The sequence below is a fragment of the Schistocerca americana genome, chromosome 2 (assembly GCF_021461395.2).
Source record: "Schistocerca americana isolate TAMUIC-IGC-003095 chromosome 2, iqSchAmer2.1, whole genome shotgun sequence".
NCBI lineage: Eukaryota > Metazoa > Arthropoda > Insecta > Orthoptera > Acrididae > Schistocerca > Schistocerca americana.
In genome coordinates, this window is record NC_060120.1 from 475,068,286 (window position 1) to 475,082,156 (window position 13,871).

At 40.3% G+C, this 13,871-nt stretch overlaps 1 protein-coding gene across 3 annotated transcripts in view; it reads right to left on the reverse strand.

Moving 5' to 3' along the window:
• Positions 1 to 13,871, reverse strand: part of LOC124596254 (integrator complex subunit 13) — a 256,833-nt gene that overhangs the window by 114,315 nt on the left and 128,647 nt on the right. For all 3 annotated transcript variants that reach the window (XM_047135328.1, XM_047135326.1, XM_047135327.1), the window contains exons 11-12: positions 13,128 to 13,319; positions 12,070 to 12,441 (exon numbers count right to left, since the gene is read on the reverse strand). In XM_047135328.1, the coding sequence (XP_046991284.1) occupies positions 12,070 to 12,441; positions 13,128 to 13,319 (564 nt within the window). The remainder of the gene's footprint in view (positions 1 to 12,069; positions 12,442 to 13,127; positions 13,320 to 13,871) is intronic.

Below are 13,871 nucleotides of genomic sequence, written 5' to 3' on the forward strand. Positions count from 1 at the left end.
AGTAATCAGAAAACTCAGTTCAGTACAGTACTCTGAACACTATCTTCTAAATTAGCTGTCACTATTTACAAAGATCTTGAACCACTAACAGTGTGTTTACATATTACTTCAACTTATAATGAAAATATCATAGACTGCAGATCCACAGATAAGTTATTTCGATATCATGGTCTTAGGTTCAGAACATCAAGTGCCACACATCAAATTGTACCAGTTGCACCATCTTGTAACATACTCTTAATAAATATTATTTCTTAATATTTCTGTTATGGGGTGCCCTGTCGTACAAGTACCTCGTTATCTGGCATTCAATGGCTACCTTCAAGGAATCATGACAGGAAAACTTTTTTGTTACCATGAATGTTTGGGCTGAATTAATAGTAGCACCTAGTTACTACATTCACATGTCTATTCATATCAAGCACACCAACTACCAACAGTACATCAGCACTGACAGTTGTCACCTGTTCCTTGTCAAAGTCTCTTCCCTAAAGCCTCACCACCCGTAAATGCTACATGGGCAGTTGGGAGGGGGTAGGAGTTTTTTAAATTTACTGATAATCTCTCCAGGGCCTTTTTTGACAAACAATATCATATCAAGCTCATCCATAAACAGATCTCCTGTACCATCTCCTTCTCCAACATAAGTAAACCTGTCAACCAGCCACCAATCAGCACTCCTCTTATCATATAGCATCAACCTGGCCTTGAAAAGCTCCACCACACCCTTCACCTTGGTTTCAACTACGTCACATGTGCCCTGAGATTAGGAATATCCTAAGTAAAATCCCCAGAATATCATTGTCCATCCCTATACCAATTCTGCTCCTAATCCTGCACCCCATGGGCCATTCCCCTGTGGATAAACCAGATGGAAGACCTGTCCCTTAAACCAATCCATCACCTCCTACTGTAGTCCAGTCACAGACATTTCCTACCCTATAAAAGGCAGGGCCATATGCGAAGGCAGACATGTGATATATCAGCAATGCTGCAATTATTATGCAGCATTCTGCATGGGCAAGACAGGTAACTCAGCTGTCTGCTCGCATGAAGGGCCACTGTCAAACTGTGGCCACCCAGAAACTTGACCATCCAATAGCCAAACATGATCTGCTCCACAATACAAATGACTTTAACAGCTGCTTCACTGTCTGTGCCATTTCCATACTCCCTTACAGCACAAGTTTTCCTCAATTACCCAACTGGAAATTCTCTCTCCAGTACATCCTGCATTCTTGCAATCCCCCGTCCTAAAATTCCAATAAGCTGTTTCCCACTGCCTCTCCTTCACTCTTCCCTTTTCTTCTCTGACATTGTCCACAGTCCACCTTTCTTGCTGGATTGTGTACTGCCTTCTAGCACCATTCTGCCTCCCCCTCCCTACCCCCATCTCCACTCCCCCTGAAGTTGACATTTCCTCTTCTCTCTCTCTCTCTCTCTCTCTCTCTCTCTCTCTCTCTCTCTCTTGCCCCCTCCCTCCTTTCACTCCTCTCCCTGCCCAAACCCCTCTAGGTCTCCAACTTTCTCCCTTTTAACCCCCTCCATTCCTCCTCTCCCTATAACTCTTATATGATCTACCCCCATCAGAACTCCTTTTATCTTGTTGTGCAGATGCTGAGTCATCTGTCTTTCCCTTTCTCGCATAGCACTATCCCATCATCCCATTACCCCCTCCTTGCCTTGTGGTCCTTCCCCACAGCCTCCCCAAACCCATTAGCCCAGGCAACTATTCTCAATAAATAATAATTGTTGTCATTGCAGCCACAATATCATGTGTTTGCATGACTGTGTGGTTGTGTATGTGGCACTTCCAAAGACAAGAAGAGCCAGAGAGCTCAAAAGCTAGTGAACACTATTTCTTGTTAAGTGTGTCTATTTACCACACATCAGTCTGCTATAGGTGAGTGGTTGCATTTCCCTTATTTTATGTAACTGATTCCTTATTTGTATCCAGTAGGTCATCTACAGTATGGAGGGGGGTTTGGCATGGAGTAACTAACATGGACTGTATTTGAAAAAATTATTGCTGTCTGTTTCAACCTCTAATAATCTTTAAAAATTAAAATGATTTCCCTCATTTGCATTCCAACTACAATTACAACAAGAATGATCAAATTATTGGAAATGCTTGTGTTAAAAAATATATAAACAAGTCTCTGCATCTCACTTGTGTAGTTTTCTAATTGCGAGATCCAACTGGCAAGTTCCTGTTGTTGGGTCGGAAGTGGCACAAAGAACTGCAAAACTGTCCATAAATTATGAGCACTAGACAGAGATAGCTATAAACAATATTATACTGATTATGGCTACAGTGAAAAGTGTTACACTTTACATACTTCTTTGAATGGTGTCATTTTCATGCCAATCAAATAGAACTTCACCAACTTGACACATTAAAATGAGCCATATTGATATAGTCAGACAATGTCAGAAGCCCCATTGCTGGAGCAGTCATAGATTACTGTTCCATTTGATAATACTCTTATGCCTTTGACAAATTAAAACAAAATCCCTGTTATATTTCTTCTTAAGAAATCCTGTAGTATAGCTGGGTCTAACAGGGTCAGGTTGCCCTGAACTTACACTGAGATTGGCTAACAAGCATCCTGATCTCTAGGTTCCATGCTGGTTGGTTAACAGTTTATCATTCACAACAACATCTTCCCCAAATGCAGAGTGATTCTTATCAACATTTAAAAAATACTGAAATGACGTGGATGATGCTGAGACAAATAATTTACTATAAGACACATGGGCCCCGAATATCAGGAAATACCACAAAAGTGGATGACAAATGTTCAACATGTGATGTCATCAGATGACATACCTCGTACAGCAGTTAGGCTTGCTGATCCTACCCCCTTACAGGCTGCACATCACTCAGCTAAGCTACTGTTTTTCTTTTTTTTCTTTAACTCATTTTGTAAATGTAATCTATTGTATACTTAGAAGTTACAAAATTATCATCCTTGCTGTAACCACACAAAAGTTGTTCTTATTTTGCATTTATTTCTTTCTGTCCCTTCTTTTTGTGTTTATGTTTACAGACTTTATTTAGTCTGTATTACATTGAACCACAAAAGAGACTGTTATAGGCATGTGTATTCAAATACAGAGATATGTAAACATGCAGAATACGGCACTATGGTCGGCAATGCCTATACACGACAACAGGTGCAGCTGTTAGATCAGTTACTGCAGCTACAATGGCAGGTTATCAAGATTTAAGTGAGTTTGTATGTGGTGTTACAGTCGGCACACAGCGACGGGACACAGCATCTCCACAGTAAAGATGAAGTGGGGATATTCCCATATGACCATTTCATGAGTGTACCATGAATATCAGGAATCCAGTGAAACATCAAATCTCCAACATTGCTGCGGCCAGAAAAAGATCCTGCAAGAACGAGCCCAATGATGACTGAAGAGAATCGTTCAACATGACAGAAGCGCAACCCTTCGACAAATCGCTGCAGATCTCAATGCTGGGCCATCAACAACTATCAGCGTGCGAACCGTTCAATGAAACATCAACAATATGGGCTTTCAGAGCCGAAGGCCCACTTGTGTATCCTTGATGACTGCACAACACAAAGCTTTACGCTTCACCTGGGCCCATCAACACCGACAATTGATGACTGGAAACATGTTGCCTGGTCGGACGAGCCTTGTTTTAAACTGATCGAGCAGAGTATGGGTATGGAAACAACCTCAAGAATCCATGAATCCTGCATGTCAGCAGAGGACTGTTCAAGCTGGTGGAGGCTCTATAATGGTGTGGGGTGTGTGCAGTTGGAGTGATATGTGACTCCTGATATGTCTAGATACGATTCTTGACAGGTGACACTACGTAAGCGTCCTGTCTGATCACCTGCATCCATTCACATTCACTGTGCATTCCGACTGACTTGGGTACTTCAGCAGGACAATCCAATGCCCCACACATCCATAATTGCTACAGAGTAGCTCCAGGAACACTCTTCTGAGTTTCAACACTTCTGCTGGCCACCAAACTCCCCAGCATGAACCTTACTGAGCATATATGGGATGCCTTGCAACGTGCTGTTCATAAGAGATCTCTAACCCCTTGTTCTCTCACAGATTTATGGACAGCCCTGCAGGATTCATGCTGTCAATTCCCTCCAGCACAACTTCAGACATTAGTCGAGTCCATGCCACATCATGTTGCGACACTTCTATGTGCTTGCAAAGTCGCTACATGATATTAGGCAGGTGCACAAGTTTCTTTGGCTCTTTAGTGTAGCTCATTTATGATAACAACACAGTTCCAAAGCTTATACTCATTCACTTGTGATGTGACATGTTAGGTTTTCATTGTAGTGTACTATGCAATAAACCAGTGTAGACCGCAACCCAAGTAATCACTTGTGATGCAACATGCTAGGTTTTCATTGTACTGTACTATGTAATAATCCAGTGAAGACCAGGAGACCCATAAATAAAATAGTAAATCCTAACTCAATGAAAACACATAATTGTCTAATGCAACACAAAAAAATACTGCCTGCCACATGCAAGATACTGAGTAGAGTCCTGCGTGACCGAGTAAGCGAGCACAAAATACGAGATGGGGCGAGCACACCCTAACTGGATAGTCTGCCAGCACTAGTTCTAGTGACCGAGCATAGAAGCCGTGACCGAATATGTAGCACATAACTTCAAACACATTACACGTGTCATTATCCATGTGAGACTGCAGCCACTACAGGCTTCTCATTTGTGGTGTGTATCTCTCTGTAATCATGCAGCGCAAGGACACCAGTGCAGTAAGACGTAAGATTGAAACCAATGTTTACACATTGAAGACACCGGAAACTCTAAAAAGCCAAGTATGGCGTACATTTCTGTTGGCTGTAGATGAAAACAGTGCATCTACTGGGTACGTATCGTGCACAAACAACTCCACATTATTGTGTTTCCAGTCGGGAACCACTCATTTAAAGAAACACAATTGCAAGAAACCTCATAAAGATACAGCTACTTCAGGGATACCAGCAGTAATAAAAAATAGTATTACAACAATATGTATTGCAATGTGTGCTGAAGATATAAGACCTTCTAATGCTGTTTTCAGTGAAGATTTCAAAGAACTAAGCCAAGAATAAATACTTCTAGGTGCGCATTATGGAGAAGTTAATGTGGCAGATGTCATGCCACATCCCTGTTCTATAAGCAGATATGCCAAAGAACAAGTTGATGCAATACGAAACACCATAATGCCTTCTGGTATTGTGGAAGTTATTAATAAAACATGTGCTGCGACAGTTGATGTGTGGACTGATTCGCATAATCAGATGCACTATTTGACACTTACAACACATTACATTAACTCAGATTGGTCTCTTGTGAACAATGTTTTATTTTCAACAAAATTCCCGGACGTCAAGAAGATGGGAGTAAATGTTATGAAAGAAATTGAAGAGAGGATGGCTGATTGGGACATTTCGCCGTACATGTTGCACAGTTTTGTTTTTGTCTCCGACCAGGGTGCCAATGTAATAAAGGCTTTGGAAAATCACTAAAGGATTCCTTGTGCTGCTCATTGTATAAACACAGCACTTAGCCATACTTTAGATGAAGATAACTTCTTGTTAAATCATGCCCCGAACATCGCATCAACAATAAATACTGCAAAATGCATTGTAAGGTACATTAATAAAAGTGGCCTCTGCTGATCTTTGAAATCATCGTTGAAACAAGAGGTCTGCACACGCTGGAACATGTTGTACACTATGCTGGAATCCTTACACTCTCAGTATAACAAAGTTGTTGCCTTGCTGACGGAAAAGGACTCGGCTTACAGATTGCAAGGATATGATAATGAGCTTGCAGGAAAAATTGTGCACTTTCTGAGATCATATAAAGAGGCCACAGATGAATTAGAAGGCGAAAAAGAACTGACAATCCAGTTAGTTCTTCTTTGGTTTCACAAACAAATTTGCAGTGTCAATGACACTGACTGTCAGGTGAGTAATTACTGCAGTTAAAAGCACTGTTTCATTATGATACACAATAGATTTGTAATTTACTAGCATAATTGATGTGTACCAATAGATAAGTATTTTTTAACAGGAGGTACAAAGGATTAAAAATCGAACCTTGACTTTCTTTTGTGAGAAGATTGTGATCACTTCCAGACATAAATTTTCTGAGTTTCTTTGGCCGTCTTTCTGTGATCTTAATATGCTTGAAGTAAATGAAAAGCAGGAAATTCTTAGCAGTGTGTGACAAATGTGTGCTACTTATGCAGGTACAACATGCAATCATTAACATAATCATTTTTGCATAGTTAGTGGATAGTGTATTATAGAGAAACGGGAATGTTATAATTCGTATAATATTTCATTAACGTAAAACACTCCGTTTTTAAGGGAATGTTTCAATGATTTCCACATCAGTTTTGTATTACTTGTCTCTTTTGTTTATTATCATAGATCCTTCAAGTACTGTGCCATCACCACCCAGAAAGAGAAATCGTTTCAAGGAATGGAGGAACAATAGATAATCCGCAGCAGATGAAGTAGATCTCTACACTTTAATGCACCCCAGAGATGATGATGACATCTTAAAGTGGTGGAGCCGACGTGAAACAGAACTGCCAGACCTGGATGCAGTTGCAAGACATATTTTATGTATCCCAGCAACAAGCGCACCTAGTGAAAGATGCTTTAGCAAAGCCGGCATGTTACTGAAAAATCGCCGCAGCCAATTAAATCCGGAACACATTAGTGATTTACTGCTGATCAACAATAATTATAATTTTGTTTCTATTGCAAACAAGTGAAAAGTATGACAAGTTACATCTGTAAATGTTTAATGTTCTTTGTATGCTTTCTTTACGAAGATAGTTGTCTTCTACGTTACAGGGACAGCACTTATTTAATGTTTCCTATTAATGAAAGGAAAAATATATCTTCTGTTTGGAAATGAGACTCGTCTTCTGTCCGCGATTGTATTGAAATATCATTTTACTTTCCAAGTGCTTTATGAATTTAGCTGTGTTACGTACCCATTCTTGGAAACGTTACTTTTGTATTAAGAGAGAGAGAAAGAGAGAGAGAGAGAGAGAGAGAGAGAGAGAGAGAGAGAGAGAGAGTGAGAGTTGAGACGTCAGCAGTGACCGGTCAAGCTCGGTTATCCATGTGTCAGGAATCCGGACATCAGACATGGGATGAGTACATGATCGAGCCGGGTCGTGTGGGGCCGGACATGAGTGGCTCGGTCTCCCCGTCAACAGGCGAACCATGACTGGTCAAACATTGAGCGTTGCAGCACTCTAACACTGAGCCCCACATGCTAAAGTTTTTCATTTATGCCCAAAGCCACACCGAAGTGAATACTTGACTTGGGTTGGGATGATCAGATGCAACAGGCTGCACTGGGGTATTTGTCATCCACTTCTGGGGTATTTCCTGACATTTGTGGCCCCACTTGTCTTATATTACATTACTTGTCTCATCATCATCTAGATCACTTTTTAAATGTTAATAAGAATCACCCCATATACTGTTAAGCCAACACTATTACAACTGGGACAATTTTTTGAGAGGGAAGGTACACTACAATTGCCTCTCTCAACGAGCTGGGAAATTGTCCTGCTGAATCTTAAGACATTGTAGATGGATTTCCTTTGTGTCATCAAGGTGCTGTAATATGAGGTACTTGATTTGGGTTGCTACAGTACAATTACTGGACTCAAACATGTTAGATATGTAGCCTAACCCACCTCTCATCACTGTCACACGGCAGTAAAGGAATTCTGGATCCATGTAGCCATTGGCAGCACTTTTGGCAAAATGATCTGCCATTGTTTGGACAAAATCTCTAGATGATGTTCATACACTTTCCTCCATCAGTCCAGCAGCATTGGATGTGGCCAACTGCAATTCCCAGAAAGTATTTAGATGGATCCCCATACTTGTGTTGAGCTAATGGAATGATTTATTTTGACTCAGAGCATTCTGAATGAGCTCTTCCACCTCTCTCTAATGTTTATTGTATCTTTACAACATGAGAGGCTGAGGGGTTCTCTGCACTTGGCTGGCATTTGAAAATTTGTAGTCACATGCCTGGCCCTCATTGTTGGGAAGCACTCCTCACCCAATAGCAACTCTTACAGGGATTTGTATGTTTTGCCCAATGATTAAATTGAAGGCTGTTGAAAATGTGTGTGGCTCCATCAATGTTTATAACTTCTTTGCCTAAATGTAATGCTCTCATTTGGCGGCTTTTATCTTCTACAGCATTTTCTCACTCTGAAAACTGTAACTTTAGCTCCGTGTTGTGAGAATGTTGGAGCTTCTCTTTCACTTCACGTTTGCCTTACCACATTTGCCACATGTTATCTGCCCATTACATGCAAATGTTGTGTGACACTTAAAACAGCTCACTTATGTTCAAAACTTACATGAAAAAAACATGCCTTAACATATTCTGGGGAACTGAGCAAGTAAAAAGTGATAATAATGAGGACAGTTTTTTCACACACACCACTTACTCACTTCATATTGTTTCTACCATCCAAAGGAAGGTTTTTGACTGTGAGCATAATGATCTACTTCATCTCGTAAGTAGCTACGGAGCTAAAGGTTGAACCCGACACAACTTTACATCATAATTAATGTAATACAATACAAGTGCAGCTAGAGCTCCAAGGACTGCCTATAACTATTTTTCCTCATCAGCAACAAACCCAAAAATATAAAAAATTATCTATTATTGATCATATTTGGCAACAACAAAATCTTTATTTATAGATTTAATCATATATCATTTAACAAAAAGTAGATGTTTCAGTTTTGTTCTTACTGCCCGTTAAAGAAATGCTTGGAATGTTAACCGTACACAGGTCTCAACCATATATCATGGCAACAAACTTAATAAACAAAACTTGCTGCCATTATACACTATGGTCCATAGAGACTTGCATAGGTACATGATGTACTTTACTAATTAACAGTTTAGCATTCTTTCCCAACAAAACAATGTTCACACACAAACACGTTTCAAAAATTATTTTCTGGTTACATATTTCTCAAGTTTTCAGACTATTATTTTTATACTTGTCCTCATTTCTGATGATTTCGGTTACATTTTTTATGACTGGAGAACAAAAGGTAATCAAGTTCCTGTTTCATTACAAATAAAATGTACTTCTTGCCAAAATATAATAACGAGCCATTAATTCCAAAGCATGCTGCACTCAAAGATTGTCACTATAGAATTCTTATGAATAAAAATACATTAAGGCAGCCAATGAAGTTACAAGGGTAGTGATAAGTTCTTATTCCAAGACAAAGTCACTCAAGTAAGTAAGTAAGCACAAAAACATTCATAATTACACTGGGCAACAACCAAAAAAACGTCATGGGTTTCTCAGCTGATTTAGACTAATTTTGGTGTTCTGAGTCCGAATATCACATTGATTTTGCTCTATCAGGTCAACTTTTTGAGATACAGCCATAGGCCTACACGACCATTTTTCCCTGAAATGTAAGCCTTTTTATAGGCTTCAATATCCTAATATTAGGGGTTTTAAGGGGATTATTCAGGACATACGAAAACAAAAGAAGCCTTTAAGATTGTAACAGTTAATCATTCCAATAGATACCTTTTTTTCTTACTATAGTATAAAATTTATTCTAATTTTTATTGTCTGACAGTCAACTGCATATTTCTATTACTATTTCAGATTGATATGGCTTCTGCGCGACGTTCATGCATGAATAATCCAGACGTTTTCTGCTACATCTGCGGAGAATACACGCTTTCAGTGGACAGGAAGAACATCACTGGATTTGTGAAGAAGGCCTACCAGGCTTACTTTCAAGTCAAGCTGGGTGACCAAGATAAGCCCTGGGCACCACACACGGTCTGCAAGAAGTGCGTGGAATACCTCTGGCGGTGGACGAAGGGCACGAAAACTTCACTGAAGTTTGGGATTCCGATGGTTTGGAGGGAGCCCTTTGACCATGCATCGGATTGTTACTTCTGCGCCATCAATACTACTGGCATCAACCGGAAGAATCGGCACAGCCTCCAGTACCCCGACCTTCCATCTGCCCGCCGTCCAGTTGCTCACTGCGAAGAAATTCCTGTACCAGCGTTCACAGAGCTTCCTAACATCGACGACGAGGCCACCACTGCAGACGAGGGAGGATATATAGCAGACGAGGAGTATGAAGCACAAGATGGTCGGCAGCTCTTTTCACAATGTGAGCTTAATGATCTTGTTCGGGATCTCAGCTTGTCGAAGACTTCATCCAAGCTGTTGGCCTCCAGACTCAAAGAGAAAAATCTACTTGGCGAGGACGCGCGTATCACTTTCTTTCGTAGAAGGCATGAGTACTACATGGGCTACTTCTGCCAGGAGGAAGACCTAGTGTACTGCCGAGATGTCGCCGGTCTTCTTGTTAAACTCGGGGCTCCTACATACGATCCGAGAGATTGGCGACTCTTTATTGACAGCTGCAAGCGCTCTTTGAAGTGTGTGCTTCTCCACAACAGGAACGAGTTCGCCTCAATTCCTCTTGCTCACTCCACAACTCTCGTAGAGAAATATGAAGCAGTGAAGTACGTGCTCGACAAAATCCAATACGAGCAGCACCAATGGATCATCTGCATCGACTTCAAGATGGTGAACTTTCTACTTGGTCAGCAGTCCGGGTTCACGAAATACCCATGCTTTATATGTATGTGGGACAGTCGAGACAGAGCCCAGCACTATGTAAAGAAAGTGTGGCCGCCATGAGAGCAGTTAGTACCTGGTGCGAGAAACATCATAAACGAACCTCTTGTTGACCGGGAGAAGATATTGATCCCACCGCTACACATGAAGCTTGGGTTAATGAAACAGTTCACGCGTGCTCTGGACAAGGATGGGAGGTGCTTCCACTACCTGTGCCGAGCCTTTCCGGCACTGACCATTGGGAAGCTGAAGGCCGGCATTTTCGATGGGCCACAGATACGGCAGCTCATAAAGGACACAGAGTTCGAAAACTCCATGAACACGTTAGAGTGCGCAGCGTGGAAATCGTTTGTGCAGGTGGTGAACAACTTCCTGGGGAACACGAAGGCAGCAAACCACGCCAGACTCATCAGCAGCATGATAGAGGCCTTTCAAAAGCTCGGGTGTTTGATGAGTATAAAGATGCACTTCCTGTACTCACACATGGAGAAGTTTCCTGAAAACCTTGGGGCGATGAGCGACGAGCAGGGAGAAAGGTTCCATCAGGACATGCGCCAAATGGAGGATAGGTACCAGGGGAAGTGGGACGCAGTCATGATGGCGGACTACCGCTGGATGCTGAAGAGAGACAACCCAGCAGCTGCTCACAAACGGGAATCGAAGAAACGCCGATTCATGCCGTGAACTCTGAACTTTTGTGTCACGTAACGCTCATTGTTATACTAATATTATGATAAATATGCTTATTTACTTTGATGGAGTAAATAAAAACTTAATGAATTTGCATACGTTGACTTTTATTTCTTGAGGAAAACGGAAAAAATCTTCCGGGGTTTCTCAGCAGATGATACAAAGAAATTTGTTTTTTTACGAAAAATCGATTTTTAAAAATTTCTGTAGCAAAAAATCCTGACCTGATAGAACAAAACCAAGGTCATTTTCGGACTCAGTGCATCAAAATTAGTCTAATTCAGTGGGAAAACCCTAGACTTTTTTAAAAAAATCTTTTTTTGTTGCCCAGTGTTATTAGTACTATATACAAGTAAGGTTTAAAAAGAGAGAAATAAATGATAAGTATTCTCACACTTGCAAAACACATTTTCATTAGACCTCATTTCACTTGGGAATTGACATTAAGCACGCTGGTACACACAATATTCAAAAAGGGAACAAAGTACCACTCATGGCAAGTAAAACCTCGTTAGTTCCACTTGGCAGGAAAAAAGTGTGAGAAAGTATCATTAACCATTAAAAATGATTATCAGTATTAAGACTTGCACAGGCACATTAAGCACTGTCATGCTGTCTAAATAGTTTGCAGGTGATAAAACAAGGAATCTTAATAAAACACAGCCTACCCATCGCCAACTATCTCAGCACCACGATTACCACCAGTTCTTGATTCACTTGCATCTTTGACATTTGGATACAGTCTTGCAATGCTGCCACCACCTGGAAGTGGATCTCCTGAAAGCCGCCCTGAGAATTCCAACTTTGTGTCAGAACGTGATGCAACTCGTTCAACCCACACATCAAGGAAAGTGCGAGGTCCTGAATATATGCTACTTCCTACAGCTGCTGATCTGTGTCCCACTGGTGGCACTCGAGTTGTGGAAACAATTCCCACTGTTGCAGATGCTGGTGGTGGAGACATTGGAGAATCGGTTGTTGCTCGGATAACTGTTGCTCGAGATGAAAACTCTGATGAGGTTTCACCCAATTTTCCAAATCTGCAGAAATGAACATTAAAACATCTTAAAAAGAATAAAAAGCTTACTACAATAAGCACTGCAAATTTTAAACAATAAAAGCAAGCATCCCCTTAGATCTCTTATGAAGGAAGATAGTCAAGTAAAACAATAGAAACAAAATTGTATAAGCATTCAAAGATATCTTCAAACATTTCAGATATGAGCCAGAAACACACATTCTTGTAGTGGTGCCTTTTGATGTTACCATGGAAAGTGAGTAGTTGGTGTGACCTTACTGTTGACCTCTGCGGTGTCACTACCGACTTGGTACTGATATTCAGGTGTGCCATCTGAAGAGCCTGGGACTGGACTTTGCTTAGGATATGGACTTAAGATAACTTCCATTGTTTCCAAAGAACATATTGTACATATATTTCTTTTTGTGAATAAACTCCATTAGTAATGTGTGTAAATCACCATAACTAAAATAGTTAATAAAAAATAATAACAATCTAAATGTAATGGTTGATTATGCGCATAAAGTCATTTAATATTTTTCTGTCTGCAGATAGTGGCTTTCAAATAGAAGTAGTTAAAGTCAGTGGCAAAGCAATACAAAAACAAATAGTGAAATTATTCACACGAGTGTCCGGAGCAAGATAATCCACCTAAAAATATGTACTGTATATACCTACTATACATATCTTAGAAATGCATTCACTTACTGGTCAAGTTCACGAAGAGCCTCATCAAGTTCTACTATGTCTCCAGGTTTTTCAGCCTTTGTTTTATCGTCATCAGGAGACTTGTTCCGGCATTCCAAGAGGCAATTCAACACACGGCTGTGTTGCTCACTGCGACAATGTGCACGCAAGAAAGTTTCCAGTTCATTCCACATAATCCGATACTGTTCTTCCCTGAATAACCAAACAATGACCAATTTGTAACTTTCTACTATTTCATATTATTTGTATGAAATAATTGGAATAAAGTAGAACACATACAGAGTTAGTTGATGTAAGTTGTGTGTATCAATATAAAATTAAATCCAAATGTTACATACACATTAACACACAACACTTCCTAGAAAACAATAGCACAAATAATACTACTAAATCAAATTCTGTCCCTTTTCACTTGGATCCACACATTCAAAATTTAGAATAAAGAGAAGCAAATGCATCAAATAAAAACAAAAACTGAGAAAGATAACAGCTTCACATATACAATGACAATGGTCAAAGGTACACAATAATTGCTCACACCATAGACATGGTGAATAATATGACACAGAAACCATCAGATGCCAGTCCAAGTTGAAATCAGAGCATGAGACAGGCCATGCACCACTGTCACAATGCAAAAATATTGTGGCGAGGTGGCTTTCTCTACAAAGTGCTAGACACTATCACTATGGAACTAGAATCATCCATCCTTGATACTGGAGGGTTCTGTAGTCTGAAGGAACT